General features: G+C 36.3%; 1 protein-coding gene across 3 annotated transcripts in view; it reads left to right on the forward strand.

The window, feature by feature from the left end:
* TBC1D12 (TBC1 domain family member 12) overlaps nt 1-22,451 on the forward strand; it is a 141,787-nt gene that overhangs the window by 54,740 nt on the left and 64,596 nt on the right. For all 3 annotated transcript variants that reach the window (XM_038009281.2, XM_073019183.1, XM_007963613.3), the window contains exon 3: nt 21,907-22,022. In XM_038009281.2, the coding sequence (XP_037865209.2) occupies nt 21,907-22,022 (116 nt within the window). The remainder of the gene's footprint in view (nt 1-21,906; nt 22,023-22,451) is intronic.

A 22,451-nucleotide genomic window follows, 5' to 3' on the forward strand; every position in this document is an offset into this window, starting at 1 on the left:
ATATAAAGTAAAACTCAAGTGCCAACTCTTGATCATTTTTTAAAATTATTAAGTTGTGTAAGTTAGTTTTTGGTTGTTAAACCAACTTTGCATTCCAGGAATAAACTATGATCAGTCACAGTTATTATTCACCTTGCTTATTTCTGGATTAGATCTGCACATATATATATACACACACATATATATATATATATATTTTTTTTTTAAATGTAAAAACTATGGCAGTTGTAGGTTCATAGCAGATTTGAGGAGAAAGTACAGAGTGTTCCGTATAACTCCTGTCCCCACATACACACAACCTCCTTCACTGTCAGCATCTTGCACCACAGTGGATCATTTTTTTTTTTACAACCAATGAACTTACATTGACATACTGTCACTCAAAGTCTGTAGTTTACAGTATCATTCATTCCCAGTGTTGTACATTTTATGGCTTTAGACAAATGTATAATGACATGTATCTATCATTGTAGTATTATACAGCATAGTTTTACTACACTAAAAGTTGTGCTGTGTGTATTCATCCTTCCCTCCCCCAATCCTCTGGAAACCACAGATCTTTTTCTTGTCTCCATAGTTTTGCCTTTTCCAGACTATTACGTAATTGGAACCAGACAGTATTTAGCTGCTTCAGGTTGGTTTCTTTCACTTAGTAATATGCATTTATATTTCCTCCATGCCTTTCCATAGCTTGATAGCTCATTTCTTTTTAGTGCTGAGTAATATTCTATTGTCTGGGAACACCACAGTTTATTTACCCATTCACCTACTGAAGGATGTCTTAGTTGCTTCCAAGTTTTGGCTGTTGTTAATAAGTCTTCTCTAAACTTATGCGTGCAATTTTTTTGTGTGGTTTTATGTTTTTAGTTCATTTTGGTAAATATCGAAGGAAGTGATTGCTGGATCATAAGAATATGTTTAGTTTTGCAAGAAGCTAGCAAGATGTCTTCCAAAGTGTTGGTCCCATTGTGCATTCCCAGCAGCATTAAATGAGAGTTCCTCTTGCACCACATTTTCTCCAGTATTTGCTGCTGTCAGTGTTTTGAATTTTGGCCATTCTCATAGCTGTGTAGTGGTGTCTCATTGTCTTAATTTGCAATTCCCTAATGACATATAATGTTGAACATCTCTTCACATGCTTACTTGCCATCTGTATATTGTATCTTCTTTGATGATATACAGGTCTTTTGCTCATTTTAAAATCAGATTGTTCAATTTCTTATTGTTGAGTTTTAAGAGTTGTTTGTATATTTTGGATAACAGTCCTTTGTCAGGCATGCCTTTGGCAAATATATTCTGTCTTTCTATGGCTTGTCTTTTCACAGAGCAGAAACTTTAAATTTTAGCGAACTCCAGCTTATCAATTATAGTAGTCTCCCCTTATCACAGTTTCACTTTCCACAGTTTTGGTTACCCATGGTCAGCTGCAGTCTGAAAATATTAAGATATTTTGTGTGTTTGTGTGTGTGTTTGTGTATGTGTGCATGTGTGAGTGTATGTGTGTGTGAGCGAGAGAACACATTCACATAACTTTTATTATAGTATTTTGTTATAATTTCTCTATTTTATTGTTAATGTCTTACTGTGTCTAGTTTATAAATTTATAAAGTTGATAAAACATTATCATATGTATAGGAAAAAAGCACATACAGGGTTAAGTATTATCCATGGTTTCAGGCATCCACTGGGGGTCTTAGAACATATTTCCCAAGGGTAAGGGGGACTACTGTATTTTAATTTTTATTTTTTTGTAGATCATACCTTTAGTATTGATCTAAAAAGTCATCACCATACTCAAGGCCATCCAAATTTTCTGTGTTATCTTCTAGGAGTTGTATAGTTTTATACTTTACATTTAGGTCTGTAAACCATTTTGAGTTAATTTTTATGATGGATGTAAGGTCTGTGTGTAGATTGATTTTTTTTTTTTTTTTTTGGGCTGTCAATGTCCAGTTGTTCCAGTACCATTTGTTGAAATGCGTATCTTTGCTCCATTGTATTGCCTTTGCTCCTTTGTCAAAGATCAGTTGACTATATTTATGTGGGCCTAGTTCTGGGATCTCTATTCTGTTCCATTGACCTATTTGTCTGCTCTTTCTCCAGTGCCACACTGTCTTAATTATTGTAGCCTTTTTGTAAGTCTTGAATTCTAGTAGTGTCAGTCCTCTGACTTTTTCTTCAATGTTGAGTTGGCTATTCTGGGTCTTTTGTCTCTCTGTGTAACTTTAGAATCAGTTTATCATTCCCAGAATAATTTGCTGAGATTTTGATTAGGATTGTGTTGAATCTGTAGATCAAGTTCAGAAAAGCTGACATCTAAATGACGGTGAGTCTTTTTTTTTTTTTGAGACAGAGTTTTGCTCTTGTTGCCCAGGCTGGAGTGCAGTGGCACAATCTCAGCTCACTGCAACCCCCGCCTCCCGGGTTCAAGCGATTGCCCTGCCTCAGCCTCCTGAGTAGCTGGGATTATAGGCATGCACCACCACGCTGGGCTGATTTTGTATTTTTAGTAGAGACAGGGTTTCTCCATGCTGGTCAGGCTTGTCTTGAACTCCTGACCTCAGGTGATCCACCTGCCTCGACCTCCCAAAGTGCTGACATTACAGGCGAGAGCCATCACACCCGGTGAGTCTTCTTAATCATAAACATGTAACATCTCTTCATTTATTTTGTTCTTCTTTTTATCTTTCGTTAGAGTTTTGTACTTTTCCTCATACGGATCTTGCGTATATTTTGATAGATTTATACCTAAGTATTTCATTTTTATGGTATTATGTTTTAAATTTTAAATTTTACTTGTTCATTGCTGTTATATTGTAAGAAAGTGATTGACTTTTGTACATTAGCCTTCTATCTTGTAAACTTGCTGTTATTGCTTATTAGTTCCAAAAGTTTTTCTGTTGATATTTTTGGACTTTCTCCACAGACAATCATGTCGTCTGTAAACAAAGACAATTTTATTTCTTCTTTCCTAATTAGTGTAACTTTTATTTCCTTTTTCTATTGCATTAACTAGGACTTCTAGAACAATGTTGAAAAGCAGTGATGAGTGGGGACATCCTTGCCTTGTTCTTGATCTTAGAGAGACAGCTTCTAGCTTCTCACCATTAAGTATGATGTTAGCTATAGGTTTTTTGTAGATTTTCTTTATCAAGTTGAGGAAGTTCCCCTCTATTCCTAGTTTACTGAGAAGTTTCATCATGAATGGTGTTGGATGTTGTCAAATGCTTTTCCAATATCTATTAATGTTTTATCATGTGATTTTTGTTTTTTAGCCTCTTGATGCAATTGATTAAATTAATTGATTTTTTTTTTTTAACATTGAACCAGTTGTGCATACCTAGGATAAATCCCACATGGTCATGATATAGAATTCTTTTTATACATTGTTGGATTAGATTTGTTAATATTTTCTTGAGGATTTTTTGCATTTACGTTCATAAGAGATACTGGTCTGTACGTTTCTTTTTTGGTAATGCCTTTGTCTAGTTTTGGTATTAGAGTAATGCTGGCTTCATATAATGAGTGATGAAGTATTTCCTCTGCATCTATCTTATGGAAGAGATTATAGATAATTGATACAATTTCTTCCTTAAATATTTGGTAGAATTCATCAGTGAACCCATCTGGGTCTGTGCTTTCTGTTTTGGAAGATTATTAATTATTGATTCAATTTCTTCTTATGTTAGTTTGGGTATATTTCAAGGAATTGATTCATTTCATTCAGGTTATCAAATTTTGGGCATAGAATTGTTCATAACAGGCCAGGTGTGGTAGCTCGTGCCTGTAATCCCAGCACTTTGGGAGGCCAAGGCAGGTGGATCACTTGAGGTCAGAAGTTCGAGACCAGCCTGGCCAACGTGGTGAAACCCTGTCTGTACTAAAAATATTAGCTGTACTAAAAATATTAATTAAAAAAAATAGCTGTACATGGTGGCATGCGCCTGTAGTCCCAACTCCCTGGGGGGCTGAGGCAGGAGAATCACTTGAACCCTGGAAGTGGAGGTTCCAGTGAGCCAGGATGGCACCTGGACAACAGAGAACAAGACTCTATCTCAAAAAAAAAAAAAAAAAAGAATTGTTCATAGTATTTCTTCATTATCTTTTTTAATGTCCTTGGGCTCTGTAGTGATGGCTCCACTTTCATTTCTGATATTGGTACTTTGTGTCTTTTTTTTTTTCTCTTAGTTATCCTGGCAAGAGGATTATCAATTTTATTTATCTCTTTAAAGAACTGTTAGCTTTTGGTTTTGTTGATTTTTCTCTACTGACTTCCTGTTTTTAATTTTATTGATTCCTGCTCTTTATTTTTATTTATTTTTTTCTGCTTACTTTGTAATTAATTAGCTCGAATTTTTCTTGTTAAGGTGGAAGCTTAGATGATTGATTTTAGATCTTCTTTTCTCATATATTCATTCAAAGCAATACTTTTGCCTCTAATACTGTATTTGCTGCATCTCACAAATTTCATAAGTTGTATTTTCATTTTCCTATAGTTAAAAATATTTTAAAATTACCCTTAAGATTTCTTCTTTGACACATATGTTATTTAGAAGTGTGTTGTTTAATCTCCAAGTATTTGGGGATTTTTCAGGAATCTCTCTCTGTCAATTTGTAGTTTAATTTCATTGAGATCTGAGAGCAGACATTTTATGATTTCTGTTATTTTAAACTTGTTAAGGTGTATTTTGTGGCCTAGAATGTAGTCTGTATTGGTCGATGTTCCGTGTTAGCTTGAGAAGAATGTTTCATCTGCTGTTGTTGGATGCAGTAGTCTACAGATGTCAATTACATGCAGTTGACTGATGGTACTGTTGAGTTCAGCTATGTCCTTACTGATTTTCCGACTGCTGGATCTGTCTATTTCTGATAGAGGCTTTAAAGTTTTCCAGTGTAATAGTAGATTCATCTGTTTCTCCTTGTAGTTCTACCCGTTTTTGCCTCATGTATCTTGACCACTCTGTTTTTAGTTGCATACATGGTAAGAATTGTTATGTCTTCTTGGATTATTAACCACTTTATTATGTAATGCCCCTCTTTATTGCTGATAACTTTCCTTGCTCTGAAGTCTGCTCTGTCCAAGATTACTATAGCTACTCCTGTTGTCTTTGAGTAGTGTTGGGATGGTATATCTTTCTCCATCCCTTTTCTTTTAATTTGTACGTGCCTTTATAGTTAAAGTGGGGTTTTTAAAAATGTAACTTAATTTTACTTTAAGTTCCAGGATACATGTGCTGAATGTGCAGGTTTGTTACGTAGGTGTGCGTGTGTCATGGTTGTTTGCTGCACCTATCAACCCGTCATTTATGTTTTAACATCCGAATGCATTAGGTATTTGTCCTAATGCTCTCCCTCCCCTTGTCCCCCCACCCCCTGACAGGCCCCTGTGTGTGTGTGTTGTTCTTCTCCCTGTATCCATGTGTTCTCATTGTTCAACTTAGAGCGAGTTTTTTTGTAGACAACATATGGCTAGGCCTTGTTTTGTGATACATTTTGACAGTCTCTATTTTTTCATTTGTTTGTTTTGTTTTATTTTTGAGACAGAATCTTGCTCTGTTGCCCAGGCTGGAGTACAGTGGTGCAATCATAGCTCACTGCAGCCTCAAACTCTCGGCCTCAAATGGTCCTCCCTCTGTGTCCTCCAAAAGTTCTGGGATTATAGGTATGAGCCACTGTGCTTGGCCTCTCTGTGTTTTAATTGGTGCATTTAGACCATTGATATTTAAAGTGATTATTGATATAATTGGATTATTCTCTCTCATTTCTGTTACTGTTTGTTAGTTGTTGCCTTTATAATTTGTTTCCGGTTTTGTCTTCCACATCTTTTCAGTCTTTAGTTTTAATTGAACATTTTATATGATTACATTTTCTCCCATTTCTTAGCATATCAGTTATACTTCTTTTTTTAAAACTTTTTTTGGTGGTTGTCCTGGAGTTTGCAGTATGTATTTATAGCTAAGCCAACTCCACTTTCAGGTAACACTATACCTGAAAGTGGAGGTATAGTGTTACCTGAAAGTGGAGTTTCATGTGTAATGCAAATACCTTGTAATAACAAAACATTCCTAATTCCTGCTGCCCATCCCTTTTATTACTGCCATTCGTTTTACTCGCATGTGAGCATACACACACATGAGCATACATAATTAAACACCTTATTGCTGCTATTATTTTGAGTAAACTGTTGCTGTGGTTTGAATGTTTATGCCCTCTAAAATTTATGTTGAAATGCAATCCCCACTGTGGCAGTATTGAGAGGTGGGGCCTTTAAGAGGCGATTAATTCTTTAAGAGGATTACTCTATTTTACAGGATTAATCCATTAACAGATTAATGGATTATTGGATTATCATAGGAATGGGACTAGTGACTTTATAAGAAGAGGAAGCAAGATCTGAGCTAGCATGCTCAGCCCCTCACTGCATGATGCTCTGCACCACCTCAGGATTCTACAGAGCGTCCCCATCAGCAAGAGGGCTCTCATTAGATATAGCCCCTTGACCTTGGACTTCTCACCCTCTGTAACTGTTAAGAAATAAATTCCTTTGAATTTTAGGTATTCTGTTATAAGCAACAGAAAATAGAATAAGAAAACTGTTTTCTATTAGATCAATTAAGAATAAGAAAAATTCGAGACCTGCCTGACCAAAATGGTGAAACCCTGTCTCCACTAAAAATACAAAAATTAGCCGGGCATGATGGCACATGCCTGTAATCCCAACTACTTGGGAAGCTGAGACAGGAGAATCGCTTGAACCCAGGAGGCGGAGGTTGAGGTGAGCTGAGATCACGCCACTGCACTCCAGCCTGCGCAACAGAGTGAGACTCTGTCTCAAAACAAAAAACAAAAAACAAACAAACAAAAAAAACAAAAAAGAAGAATAAGAAAAATATCTTCTTTAAGAAGAACTTCTTTTAACATTTTCTTGCAAGGCAGGTCTATTGTCAAACAAATTCCTTAATAATTGTCTCAGAAAGTTTTTTTCCTTCACTTTTGAAGGATAACTTTGCAGGATACAGAAATCTAGGCTTGCAATTTTTTTCTCTCAGCACTTTAAATATTTCTCTCTACTCTTTACTTGCATTTCTGAGGATAAGTTTATATCTTTGCTCCTATAGGTAGGGTGTTTTTCCCTCTGCCTTCTTTGAAGATTTTTTTGATTTTTGATTTTCTGAAATTTGAATATGATATGGCTAGAAGTAGGGTTTTTTTTATTTATATGTTTATCCTATTTGATGTTCTCTGAGCTTCCTGGATCTTTGGTTTGGTGTTGACATTAATTTGGGGGAACTTCTCAGTCTATATTGCTTTAGATATTTCTTCTTCCTTCTCTCTGTCTCTCTTCTCCTCCCCTCTCTCTTGTCCTTTGTAGTTTTCCTGGTGTTCTTGGATACTCTGCACTTTTTTTGCCCGTCTTTTTTCTCTTTGCTTTTCAGTTTTGAAAGTTCTGTTGTCATACCTCAAGTTCAGAGATTCTGTCACAGCCGTGTCCAATTTGCTAATGAACCCATCAAAAGAATTCTTTATTTCTGTTCCAGTTTTTTAATCTTTAGTATTTCTTTTTGATTATTTCTTAAAGTGTCCATCTCTTACATTATTCTTGCATGTTGTCTACTTTTTCCATTGAAACCTTTAGTGCACTGCTCATAGTTCTCTTTAAAACAAATTCTGGTTTGATAATTCCAACGTTCCTATCATATCTGACTCTGGTTCTAATGCTTGTTTAGTCTCTTTAAACCGTGTTTTTTTTTTTTTTTTACCATTTAGTATGCCATATAATTTTTGCTGAAAGGTAGATAGAATGTGGTGGATAAAAGGAACTGGTAAGTAGGCCTTTAGTAAGTGGTAAGGTGTGGGAAAAGGGGAAGCATTCTATAGTCCTATGATTAGGTCTTAATCTTTTGGTGAACCTGTACCCCTGAATGGTACGCTTCATAGTATTCTCAGTTTTGTTTTTTTTCCCTCTTTGACAGGACAGAATGGCCAGAGGGAGCCGGAGTTGTGTATTTCCCTTCCCCTAGTTAGGTTGGAGCAGGTAAGGTTCTGATAAAATAGTTTCTCCTGAGGGCAGACCTTGTTAAGAACAGAATGTAAAGGAGTATTTCAAAATAATTACTTTTTCTCTCCTGCCGAAAGCACAAGGGGATTTCTCCCCCACAGTACTCACTCTGAGGACCTGGTAGAGTTCCTGGAGGTAAAACTCACAAAAGTGTATGCAACTGGGTCCTCCTGGAGTTTTGTTTTATTTTATTTTTTTCCTTTTTTAAATACCTGCATATCCCCTGGAGTTCTAACATCAGACTTGTCCACACTCAGCCTCCAACAGTTTGTCTATAACAGTTTATGTTTTCCTACTCCAGCACTGCCAGAGGTTTCAGCTTCTGGGTGTCTGCTCTGCTAAGTTGTGATTCTCCTTTATGTGTTTGTCTCTGCAGTTTTGGGGCAGTGGTTTTCTCTGGCTTCATGTCTCTGATGAATCTAAGAATAATTATTAATTTTTCAGTTTGCTTAGGTTTTTACTTGTTAGGATGCAGTGGCAACTTCTTGACCTCCTGGCCTCAAAAGATCCTCCCACCTTGACCCCCCAAAATGTTGGGATTATAGGCGTGAGCCACCACACCTGTCCTGGAATGACAGTTTCTAAGCTGTATACATGCTGGAGTGGAAGTCCAGAAGTCAGTTTGCTAATATTATATTGGGGATTTTTGCTTCCATATTCATGAGGGATGTCAGTCTATAATTTTCTTTTAATGCCTTTGTCAGATTCTGGTATTGGGATAGTGCAATCATCATTTAATAAGTTGAGGATTGTTTCTTTTCTATTTTCTGAAATAATTTGTGTACATTGGTGTTATTTCTTCCTTAAACGTTTGACAGAATTTACCAGTGAAATAATTTAAGCCAAGGCTTCTCAACCTCAGCACTTTTGACATTTTAGGTCATGTATATGTAAATGTAAATGACCTAAATGTAAATATTGTGAGGGGTTTTCCTGTTAAATATGGGATATTTAGTAGTATCCCTGGCCTCTAAGAATTCTGGTAGTAATTACCCCCCTTCACTTCTCATTGTGACAACCGAAATGTCTTAGACATTGTCAGATGTCCTCAAGGGGGTAAAGTCAACCCCAGTTGAGAATTACTGATCTAAGTGAAGTGTGGAAGTTTTTTTGTTGTTGAGCATATTTTTAGTTATAAACTTAATGTTTTTCTTGACCTCAGATTGGGCTATTCAAGTTTTCTGTTTCTTCTTGAGTCAGCTTTGGTAACATGTCTTTCAACAGATTTTTATATTTCATCTATGTTGCTGGATTTATTACAATGAAATTATTCATATTTTCTTATTTTTTAAATGTCTGCTAGGTATGTAATACAAATGTGGATAGTGATGATCTCTCTTGCATTCCTGATTTTGGTAGTTTTTATCTTCTCTTTTTCATTGATCAGTTTTACTAGGAGTTTATCAATTTTATTATGTTTTAAAAGAAACACCTTTTGTTTCACTGATTTTTACTTCTTGGTTTTGTGTGTTCTATTCATTGATTTCTGTTCTTCATTATTTACTATCCACTTACTTTGGATTTATATTGCTTTTTTTCTAGTTTTCTAAGGTGGGTCATTCATTTTAGACCTTTTATCTTTTTAATGTATTTTAAGCTACAAATTTTCCTCTAGCTATGCTTTAGCTGCATTCCATAACTTTCAGTGTTTTCATTTTCACTCAATGCAAGATATTTTTCCTTTTCTTTTGTTACTGCCTTTACTTATGATTATGTAGAAGTATATTATTTTACTTTTAAAATATCTTGGGATTTTACAGATATGTTTTTGTAAATGATTAATTATGGATGGTCAATGTCTCAGTCCATTTTCCGTTGCTTATAACGGAATATGGGAACTGAGTAATTTATAAAGAAAGGGAATTTATTTCTTACAGTTATGGAGGATGAAAAGTCCGTGGTCGAGGGGCTCCATCTGGTGAGAGTCCTCTTACTGGTTGGAACTCTGCAGAGTCCCAGGGCGATGCAGGGCATCATGTGGCAAGGGAGCTGAGCATATGAGCTCAGGTCTCTTTTCCTTTTCTTATAAAGCTACCAGTCCCACTCTCATGATAACATGTTAATCTGTGAACAGATTAATCCATTCATGTGGGCAGAGCCCTCCTGACCAGATTGCCTCTTAAAGCCTCCCCCCATCCCCAGTACTATCACACTGGGGATTAAATTTCAACACCAGTTTTGGAAGGGACAAATATTCAAACCATAACAGACAATGTATGTTATGCAATTTCAGTGTTTTTTCAATTTATTGAGACTTGTTTGTGCCCCAAATATAGCTTGTCTTACTGAACGTTCCTTGTGTACTTGAAAACAGTGTATATTTTGCAGATGTTGAGTGAAGTATTCTATAAATGTCAGTTTAGGTCATGTTAGATGGTAGTGTTACATTTTTTATACTTTTAAATTTTTTTGCTTTTTCTACCAGTTACTGAGAGAAGAGCAATAATATCTCCACTATAAATTACTTGGTTATTTCTCCTTTCGTTTCTGTCAATTTTTGTTTCCTGTTTTTTGAAGCTTTGTTTTGAAGTTGTCTTGGTGAATTTTACCATCAATGATAAGTCCTTTTTGCTTTGGTAAGATTTCCCTTTATGAAGTTTTTATCTGACTTTATTAGCCACTAGAGCTTGCTTCCAGTTAGTATTTTGCAGACATTTCTGTTTTCATCCTTTTATTCTTGTATCTGTCTTTATATTTAAAGTGAGTTTCTTATAAGTAGCATATAGTTAGGTCTTGCTTTTGTATACAATCTGATACCCTCTGTTTTTTAAATGGAGTGTCATTTATTGTCATTAGTGATATGATCAGGTTTAAATTTACCAACTTGCTGTTTCTTTTCAAATTATTTCATCTGGGCCTTCACTTTTTTTTTCTCCTGCCCTCTTTTGGGTTGACTGAGTATTTTTGTCACTGCACTTTTTCTCCATTATTAGCTTACTAGCTTTACCTTTGTTTTACTTTTTTGGTGGTTGCTGTTGACCAGCAGTTTTCAAACATCTTAGTCTCATGATTGCTTTGGATTCTTTTTCTTTTTTTTTTTTGAGAAAAAGTCTGGCTCTATTGCCCAGGCTGGAGTGCAGTGGTACGGTCTTGGCTCACTGCAACCTCTGCCTCCTGGGCTCAAGCCATCCTCCCACCTCAGCTTCCCGAGTAGCTAGGACTACAGGCACATACCACTATGCGTGGCTAATTTAAATTTTTTTTTTTTTTTGTAGAAACGGGGTCCCTTTGGATTCTCAATTATTAAAGACCTCAAAGAGTTTCTGTTTATGGGATTATCAATTATTACTATACCCCCAGTTAAAACTGAAATGTTCAAGTATTAATCATTTAAAAATCACAAGAGTAAAGCTATTATATGTTAACAAAAACAACATATTTGTGAAAAATAACTATTAAAAAACAAGTAGTGGGGAGAGTGACATTATTTTCCATTTTTGCAGATCTCTATGTCTTAAATGAAGGCTGGATTCTCATATGTACTCTTGCATTTAGTTTTTTGCTTTATATTGTTTTAGTGAATTTAAGTACATGAAGAAAATCTGACAGAGTTATGTATGTAGTAAAGAGAAGAACATTTTAATAGTCTTTTCAGATAGTTGTGGGCATTCTTCTTTGATGCCACTCCAAAATTCATCAAGTGGTTGTTTCTTAAAGGTAAGTTATAGTGTGGAATCTGAAACCATATAACTCTGTTGTAGAAAAATCTATTGGTCTTTCTTGCACTTTGCATGGGTATGTATATTTATGCGTGGTTTTATAATATCATGCATTGGTGATTTGGAAAATGTTGGTGCACCAGATACGTCGATCTTCCAAATATTACAGCATTGCATTATAAAATATCAAAAAATGACAGTATTATTACTGCTGATCTCACAAAAATCTAATTCTGGGAAGCTGTTAAATATATGGTGGCATAGGTCTGGGTGCAGTGGCCCACGCCTGTAATCCTAGCACTTTGGGAGGCCAAGGCGGGTGGATCGTGAGGTCAAGAGATCGAGATCATCCTGGCTAACATGGTGAAACCCCATCTCTACTAAGAATACAAGAATTAGCTGAGTGTGGTGGCATGTGCCTGTAGTCCCAGCTACTCGGGAGGCTGAGGCAGGAGAATCGCTTGAACCTGGAAATGGAGGTTACAGTGAGCCAACATCACACCACTGCACTCCAGTGCGGGCAACAGAGTGAGACTCTTGTCTTAAAAAATATATACGCGCGTGTGTGTGTGTGTGTGTGTGTGTGTACATATATACGTATATGTGTATGTATACACACATATAAGAATATATACGTATATATGTGTGTATGTGTACACATATGTAAGAATATATATACGTATATATGCACACATATATATGAATATACGTATATATACTCTTATATAGGAAGTTTTTATCTGACTTTATTAGCCACTAGAGCTTGTTTCCAGTTAATATTTTGCAGACATTTCTGTTTTCATCCTTTTATTCTTGTATCTGTCTTTATATTTAAAGTGGGTTTCTTATAAATAGCATATAGTTGTATCTTACTTTTGTAAGAACCTTACATGTAAGAACCTTACAACAGCGTACTGCTGTTACTTCCTTTCTAACTTTTGTGCTGTAAACTCCTTATTTACATTTACCAGTATATTTCTGTATTAAATGACCGCATATTCTCTAAAACTTTAAGAAATGAGAAAACTGACTTTTTTATTTGTCCATATTTATTATTCTTGGTGCTTTTTTTTTCTCTTTGTGTATATTCATGTTTTCATGTGATACATATTTTCTGCCTGAATAATTTCCTTGAAATTATATTGCTGGTCCTTAAAATTATATTGCTGGTCTATATATGTGTGTGTGTGTATATGTGTGTATATATATACACACACGCATATATACACACACACACATATATATATAGTGGCGTTTACAAGTTCACAGCATTTTAATTCTTACTGAAAGGCTGGATTTTATTATTGGCAATACTTATTTTCAGTTGCTTTCCTTAAAAATCACTGGCACACTTCATCCTTTTTTGTTTGTTTTAATAAACTTTTTATTTTGGAATAACTTTAGATTTACAGAATAACTTTAGATTTTGGAATAACTTTATTATTGTGATTTTGAAAAAAATAATACAGAGAATTCCTAAATACCTCTCATTCAGTTTCTCCTAATGTTAACATCTATTACCCTGTACATTTGTCAAAACTCAGAAAACTGACTTTGGTAAATTACTGCAGACTTCACTTGGATTTCACCAATTTTTGTATTAAAGTCCTATTTCTCTTTCAGTGTCTACTCTGGAATACCACATTATATTTTGCTATCACAATTCCTTAGTTTCTATAGCTTTTGACAGTTTGTCATCTTTCCTTTTTTTTAAATGAACTTGATACTTTTGAAGAGTACTGGTCTATTATTTTCTAGAATGGTCTTCAATTTGGGTTTCTCTCATGATTTCCTTATGACTTGACTGGATTTATGGTTTTCTGGGAGAAATATGGAGATGAAGGGCCCACTTTGTCTAATTTTTAGAAAATAACTGCCACTGCATTTTGCAGTCAGTATTTTAAATAAAAGTAGTGTTCTTGAAAAAGACATTTGTTCAGTTTAGAACTCAAATACTTGCACAAGTACTTTTCCTTTGCACAAGTGTGTAGTTGAGTTCTTTATCGGTACTTTTCCTTTTCTTTTTTGAGACAGAGTTTCGCTCTTGTTGCCCAGGCTGGAGTGCAATGGCGCGATCTTGGCTCACTGCAACCTCTAACTCCTGGGTTCAAGTGGTTCTCCTGCATCAGCCTCCTGAGTAGCTGGGATTACAGGCATGCACCACCACACCCGGCTATTTTTTGTGTTTTTAGTAGAGACGGAGTTTCTCTATGTTGGTCAGGCTGGTCTCGAACTCCCAACCTCAGGTGATCTGCCCGCCTCGGCCTCCCAAAGTGCTGGGATTATAGGCATGAGCCACCTTGCCTGGCCCTGTACTTTTCCTTTTGTCACACAGGATGTTAAGATGATGTTTACTCATATATAAATATTTAATACAATTAATAATTTTTACTGTTTTGTCATAGACATTCTTAAATGAATCTGGCCGCTGCTCCCTTTTTTTTTAATCCTTCAGTGCATGTCCTGAAGAATACAGTGATCAGTAGTGCTATTGCTTTGATTTGTGATGAGGCACTGAGAGTTTTTGTTTTTGAGATAGTCTCTGTTGCCCAGGTTGGAGTGCAGCAGTGAGCTTATAGCTCACTGCAACCTTAACCTCTAGGGCTCGAGTGATCCTCCCACTTCAGCACTCCCCCACCCCTATGCCCATGCAACCATACTTGGCTGATTTTTAAATTTTTTGTAGAGACGGTGTCTCACTATATTGCCCAGGCTACTGACAATTTTATTCAACATTGCTGAGCACCATTAGTACAAGTATCAATGCAGTGACAAACTATTAACACTATTAGGAATATAGCTCTGACTTTGCAGACCGCATGAAAGCATCTCCTGAACACATAGGTCTTCTGATTACACATCGAGAAACCTCCCCATTAGGGCTTTTATGATACTTATCTTTAATTTATCATGGTCTACCTTCAAATAACTTTATAGCACTTGAGTATAATGGAAGAACCTTACAACAGTGTGCTGCTGTTACCTCCTTTATAACTTTTGTGCTGTAAACTCCTTGTTTACATTTACCAGTGTATTTCTGTATTAAATGATCAAATATTCTCTAATTTTAAGAAATGAGAAAACCGACTTTTTCATTTGTCCATATTTATTATTTTTGGTGCTTTTTATCTCTTTGTGTATATTCATGTTTTCATGGGATACATACTTTCTGCCTGAATAATTTCCTTGAAATTATATTGCTGGTCTGCTGACAACAAATTCTCTTAGCTATTGCTTGTCTGAAAATATTTTTATTTTGCTTTCATTTATGAAAGATATTTTCTCTGGTATAGGATTCTAAGTTGATAGATGTTCCCTCTCCATTTTTTTTTCCTTTAGCAATTTAAAGATTTTTCTATTGTCTTTTGACTGGAATAATTTTCAGGGAAAAGTCATAATCCTTTTCACATTCAGTCTTTTCAACATAAGTGCTTTTTTTTCTGGCTGCTTTTAAAATATTCTTCTTAACATTATATTTTAGTAAATAATTATGATGTCTTTTGGTGTGGTTTTATCTGTATTCTGCTTAGAATTTATTGAACTTCTTGGGTCTGTGGGTGTAGTTTGACAACATTTCAGCCATTATTTTCTTAAATATTGTTCTCCCTTGTACCTAGACTCCAATTACACATAATTTAGGCTGCTTGATATTGTTCCCCAAAGCTCTGCTTATATTTCTTCAATTTTTTTCCCTTTCTTTGCTTACTTTTGGATAGTTTCTGTTGCTCTGTTCTCAAGTTCATTGATAACAGTGCTACAGTTTTTAATATGCAAGATCTGAAGTGAACATTTTACTGGGTGACATTGATCACAGATTAAACACTGCAGAAGAAAGTACATTCATTGATAATTTCTTAGTTATGGAATAAATTAGCTCAAAGGAAAAATTACGTTAGTTATGAACTAAAAAATGTTTGTAAATAAGCCGTAAAATATTCAGACTGATGCACAAGAAGCTTGACTTCTGGACAGAACAAAATCAAACATCATTCAGCCCTCAGCAATCTAAAATTCACAGTGTCTTACATCCAACAAAGAAGACACTTTCTGGGTTTCTCCTGAATGTTTTGTGTATTCCCAGTGATGACTTTTTATTCTGGTGGGTGATAATGTGAATAATTCTCACCCCTGGGTAAGCTCTGGAAAGTGTTTTGCGTATAGCTTCTCAGGTTGTTGTTCTTTCCCCAAAAGTTCTCCTTTGCCCAGCTTTGTAGGGTTTTATCGTACACATGTGTAGATCAGTATTCAGCTAAAGATTCAAGAATACTGCTATGTCGGTTTCTGGAGTTTTTCCTTTTTGTTTTGTTTTGTTTTTGAGATGGAGTCTCATTCTGTCACTCAGACTGGAGGGCAGTGGGGCGATCTTGGCTCACTGCAACCCTCTGCCTCCTGGGTTCAAGTGATTCTCCTGCCTCAACCTCCCAAGTACCTGGAACTACAAGCACATGTCGCCACGCCCAGCTAATTTTTGTATTTTTAGTAGAGACAGAGTTTCAGCAAGTTGGCCAGGCTGGTCTTGAACTCCTGACCTTAAGTAATCCACCTGCCTCCCTTCCCAAATTGCTGGGATTACAGGTGTAAGCTACTGTGCAGGACCTGGAGTTCTTTCTTGATGGGGCACTTTCTTTTCTGCTACTGTGTCCCCAAAATTCTAGCCCTTTGGCCTTTCCAAACTAAAAGTCAAACTTCCTTTGGGGTCCCCCTTCCTGCCCTGATGTTCACTCAGTATTGCCTCCAGGCACAACAGTTGAGTGATCCTCAGGCTCATCTTGTTTGTTCCCCCTTTGTCAGGGACTGCAGAGGTTGCAGCAAGAAAGTTGGTGTGAATTACCCAGTTCACCAAGCGGGAGTCTACCCTATGTCTCTGAAGAATTTTTTTTTTTTTTATTTGTATATACATAACTTTTAGGAATGTAGATGAAAATCAGTACTTATTTAAATTTCTCATTACATCTTCAAATCACATGGAGGAGGGCAGAACTGAGATAACAGTAGAGAAGTGGAGTTGCTGATTGATGTTTATGCTGTGAACCTCTTGGTCAAATGGAGTCCAGAGTTAACTGATTGTATGGAATATTCAGTTTTAAGAACTCATAAATTTGCCTAAACCTGTTTGAGTTGGGTTTTCTGTTATATATAATCAAAAACATCTTAATAAATAGCATATAATCTGGGATGAATTTTGAAAGTACTAGTGTTAATATTTGATAATTATTACTATTTTTGAGAGAAGGTCTCACTCTGTCACCCAGGCTGGAGTGCAGTGGAATGATTATGACCCACTGCAGCCTCCACAACCTGGCTCAAGTGATCTCCCACCTCAGCCTCCCAAGTAGCTGAGGACTAGAGGTGCATGCCACCACACTTCGCTAATTTTGTATTTTTTGTAGAGACAGGATTTCAACACGTTGCCCAGGCTGGTCTTGAACTCCTAGGCTCAAGTGATCTGCCCGTCTTGGCCTCCCAAAGTGCTGGGATTATAGGCGTGAACCTCCATGCCCAGCTATATTATTTCTAATACAATTTGTAATTTTTTTTTTTACTTTTTATTTTTATATCCAGGAGTACTGCTATATAATTTGTAATTCTGATTGCATTAAGATGGCATGTTTGGCCGGGTGCGGTGGCTCAAGCCTGTAATCCCAGCACTTTGGGAGGCCGAGACAGGCGGATCATGAGGTCAGGAGATCGAGACCATCCTGGCTAACATGGTGAAACCCTGTCTCTACTAAAAAATAAAAAAAAAAAAAACTAGCCGGGCGAGGTGGCGGGCACCTGTAGTCCCAGCTACTCGGGAGGCTGAGGCAGGAGAATGGCGTGAACTGCGGGGTGGAGCTTGCAGTGAGCTGAGATCCGGCCACTGCACTCCAGCCTGGGCGACAGAGCGAGACTCTGTCTCAAAAAAAAAAAAAAAAAAAAGGATGGCATGTTTAATTTATTCAGCAAATATTTAAGTTATTTTGATATGGAAATCTGTGCTATTTTCTATAAAGATGAGCTCATATAAAGTTTTAAAGCTTCTTATTATTACTCTCTAGAATTTTACAGCACTTTTATGACAAGGATCTATGTGGAAAGTGCTAGAATACAACTTCTTATGTGAATGATGTTTGAGTGACGATTCTGTACAAAACTCATTCCTAGGTCGGGCGTGGTGCTCATACCTGTAGTCCTAGCACTTTGGGAGGCCGAGGTGGGTAGATCATCTGAGGTTAGGAGTTCGAGGCCAACCTGGCCAACATGGTGAAACCCTGTCTCTACAAAAAATACAAAAATTAGCCAGGCATGGTGGCACATGCCTGTAATCTCAGCTACTCGGGAGGCTGAGGCAGGAGAATGGCTTGAACCCTGGAGGTGGAGGTTGCAGAGAGCTGAGATTGTGCCGCTGCACTCCAGCCTGGGCAATAGAGCGAGACTCTATATCTCCAAAAAAAAAAAAAAAAAAGCTCATTCCTCTCTTAGATACATAAATTATATTCTAGCTGCTTCATTTTGAGTTGCTTTATATATTCAATATATACTCAGTTCATGTTTTATAAAGGACAGCTTTCATCAAACTTGGCTTTATCCAAACTTTCAGTGGTTTTCCATTTTGTTCGTGATTAAGTCCAAATATTTTAGCCAGTGAAAGGCCCTGTAATTTAACCCACCCCTTTCTAATCTTATTTCTCATCATTTTTCCTATTCAGTGAGATTAATGTGTTTCCCTGATCCATGCCTTTGCTTGCTCCCACTGACCTGTTCTTTTAATTCTTTCTGCCTATCAGTACCCATCATTTTTGCTCCAGTTCTGATCCCACCTCTTTAGTAAGATCATCTTTATCAGTCATCCACCATGGCCATGAGTGATCTCTCGTAAAACATACTTTATTTTTTGTTGTTTACAAAGCCAATCAACACTGGTTTCATAAGGTAAACCAAAAGCCCTTCATTTCTAATCTCACTGTCCAGAGGAGAACCTCTTAATACTTCCTTAATAATTTTATGCATATTTAAATATGTGTTAGCTTATTTGGTTATTACTAAATTTGGCCACCATATTGGAGAACACAATTCTATAGGCTTAATTATATTGAACTTTGATTTTTCTTTTGGCAAGAATATTTCAAGAATGGTAATGTATACTTTATATTGCATCGTACAAGAAATATACTATCTAGGGATCTCCTTTTGTGATATTTAAGTGGATTGGGGATTTAGGCATTGTCAGTCTGATCTACCCCAATGAGTCTTTCACTGAATGATCTTATGAATCTCATTCTTTTAAATTTTCATCAGCCAGGCACAGTGGCCCATACCCGTAATCCTGACACTTTGGGAGACGGGGCGGGAGGATTGCTTGAGCCCGGGAGTTCAAGAACAGCCTTGGCAACCTAAGGAGATCCCATCTCTACAAAAAAAAAAAAAAAAAAAAAAAAATTAATGTCATGCATAGCTACTTTACTGCCTGTTAATATAGCAAGATAATAGATCGTTAAAAGGCAGGCTCTGGAGCCAAACTGCCTGCTGGTAATGACCTTCAGCAAGTGAGTATACATGTTTGTGCCTCAGTTTTTCTCCACTGGGAGGGGACTGACAGTGCATGGTTACATAGTGTCAGTCAATGTTAATTGTTATTAATATATTGGTTTAAAAGTTTGATTTTGCTGTCTATGTGCATAGCCTTTGTTTGCATGGAAAAATGTTTTATTGGATAATATTCATGGTATTCTGTTAGGTAGTGAAACCAGGTTACCTTGTAGGAAAATGAAACACCATTTAAATTATAACAAATTTATTATTTTTCTATAGTTTTTAGTAAGAAAAACAGCAGAAAAGGAATTTATTACATTGGAGTTTGTAATGAAGAAAAGAAACATTGAGCATGATTAGATATATATTCTAGATATTAGGAAAGAAAATTGGAAAAGACAAAAAGAAATGAGTGACATTATTGCTTTTGATTATGAATGGCTGTATGGTTCTTTGAGATGACAGTTAATAAACATAAGTGCACACAATCCTAAATAATTTGATGGAGGAGAAGTTTCTGAAAACCCAATGTGGTGATGCAAGGGAACTCTCAGATAAGCAAAGCGTAGATATAGTAGATGGAAGGGAAGGTGCAAAACTAAAGATGAATATGAAACTTTATAACAGTGGCTGAAACCACAAGGTAAACTGAAGTTTATAAGACAACATAAGTTGTTTTTTGAGAGTAATATCTCAATTAAGGTTAAGCTTCAAAAAGATCATCAAGGCCGGGCGTGGTGGCTTATGCCTGTAATCCTAGCACTTTGGGAGGCTGAGGTAGGTGGATCACAAGGTCAGGAGTTCGAAACCAACATGGAGAAACCAACATGGAGAAACCCTGTCTCTACTAAAACTACAAAAAAAAAAAAAATTAGCCAGGCTTGGTGGCACAAGCCTGTAATCCCAGCTACTCGGGAGGCTGAGGTGGGAGAATCACTTGAGGAGGTGGAGGTTGCAGTGAGCCGAGATCGTGCCACTGCACTCCAGCCTGGGCAACAAGAGTGAAACTCCATCTCAAAAAAAAAAAAAAAAAAAAAAAAGAAAAAACAAGATTATCAAATTTTTAAGAGGTATGGAACTATCAGGTCTCATTTTACAATTGCCTGATTGAGTAAGGAGAAATAGGTTTTGAGTTGGAAAGGATGTAACAATAGTATTAAAAGAATTATAGGAAATTGTAGTTAAGCAACTAAGAAGTGAAATATCTGACCACTTTAAGTGCATTTTATTTTCTTCATATAAATCAGGGTCTTATCTTGCCACCAGTGGACTTGCATAGTTCATGAAATCATTCAGTAATATTTGAAAATGTAATGAAAAACATAACTAATGCCTGGAGATGATCAGATGCTAGCTTGATTTTTTAGAAAGGAAAAAATGTGGGTACTGAAACTTGCAAGCTGGTAAATTTGGTATTGATCTTTGGCAAATTTCTATAAATAAATTTCAGAAGTTTGGGAACATTTGTGAAAGAATACTTGAATGGAGACATTTAAATGTGTTTACCATATATTATATTAAATTAATTTAGGATTATCAGGTTGGATGAATTAGAAGAATACTATAGAAAGTTTCTTTAGTGAAGTATTTGACAGTCTGTGGCTACATTTTTGAATAAGATGTGTTAGCAAAGTGTTGTTTAAATTTAAAGTAGATCTATTTGTAGGCCAGGCGCGGTGGCTCAAGCCTGTAATCCCAGCACTTTGGGAGGCCGAGACGGGCAGATCACAAGGTCAGGAGATCGAGACCATCCTGGCTAACACAGTGAAACCCCCGTCTCTACTAAAAAATACAAAAAAAAAAAAAAAAACTAGCTGAGCGAGGTGGCGGGTGCCTGTAGTCCCAGCTACTCGGGAGGCTGAGGCAGGAGAATGGCGTAAACCCGGGAGGCGGAGCTTCCGGTGAGCTGAGATCCAGCCACTGCACTCCAGCCTGGGCGACAGAGCAAGACTCTGTCTCAAAAAAAATAAATAAATAAAAATAAATAAATAAATTTAGAGTAAGTAGATCTATTTGTAATAGTAGATTGAAATCCAAAACTATCATTTCATTAGAGGTTGAATGTCACCCTTGAGAGGGATCTTCAGAGCAATACAGTGGCATTGTCTATATCTTGTCTCATTTTAATCACTTGTCTCGTTTTAATCACTGATCTAACTGAAGGTTTAGTAAGTAGGCTTATCTACTTATAGATTATTCAAAGATAGTCTTGGATAGCTGATATCATAGAAAGTAATCAAGAATGTCTCCCTAAAACTTTACCTAATTAATCTAGTGTATTTCTGTCTTTCCTTTTCTTACATTTTGATACTTTGTATGTAATATATATTTATAGTTTAGGTTGCTTCAGGAAAAAAAAACAAACTTTTTTTATGTTTTGTTTTTAGTAGAGGTGAGGTGTTGTCCCTTGCCCAGGCTGGTCTTGAACTCGTGAGCTCAAGTAATCCTGCCACCTTGGCCTCCCAAGTGTTGGAATTACAGGCATGAGCCACTGCTCCCAACTCCCCTCCACCTCCCAAAATTTTTTTTTATTTTTTGTCTGCTTGATATTTTTACCAAATTATTTTTTGAATTGTATGTATCTCTCATTATAGCATAATACTTAATGATACAGATTTAATAATACAAAATATGTTGGAGCAGTTTCTGCATAAGGTATGTTTTAATTTACTCTAGGAATATGAAGCACGAACAGGGAGGACTTGTAAACCACCACCTCAGTCTTCAAGACGCAAGAATTTTGAATTTGAGCCACTTTCTACCACTGCCCTGATTCTTGAGGATCGCCCATCGTAAGTATTTTAGTGATAATCAGTAAAATTGTTTATATTTTCAAGTTAAATTTAATTTTGTTCACTATTTTAAAAGATAGCGAGAAAGATACTGAGATAGATATGCAAAGGATTTAATTTTTACAAAATTTAATCCCTGTTGTCCTAAAACTATGTGGGGAGAATATATTTTTCTTGGGTTTTCTGTTTGTTTAGAGACAGGGTCTTGCTATGTTGTCCATGCTGTTCTCAAACTCAAGTGATCCTCCTGCCTGAGTCTCCCCTTCCAGCATTATAGGCACGCACTGCTGGCCTTAGTAGAGAGTATATTGTTGTCTAAGACTTAACGCATATTTTCTAGAGGTCTCTGTGAGTTAGTATATGAAACATAATAAAGTATTGGCTCTTCGTGTCTGTTTCTATTTCAATTCTCTGCTCCTCCATTTTAAC

Source organism: Chlorocebus sabaeus, chromosome 9 (assembly GCF_047675955.1).
Source record: "Chlorocebus sabaeus isolate Y175 chromosome 9, mChlSab1.0.hap1, whole genome shotgun sequence".
NCBI lineage: Eukaryota > Metazoa > Chordata > Mammalia > Primates > Cercopithecidae > Chlorocebus > Chlorocebus sabaeus.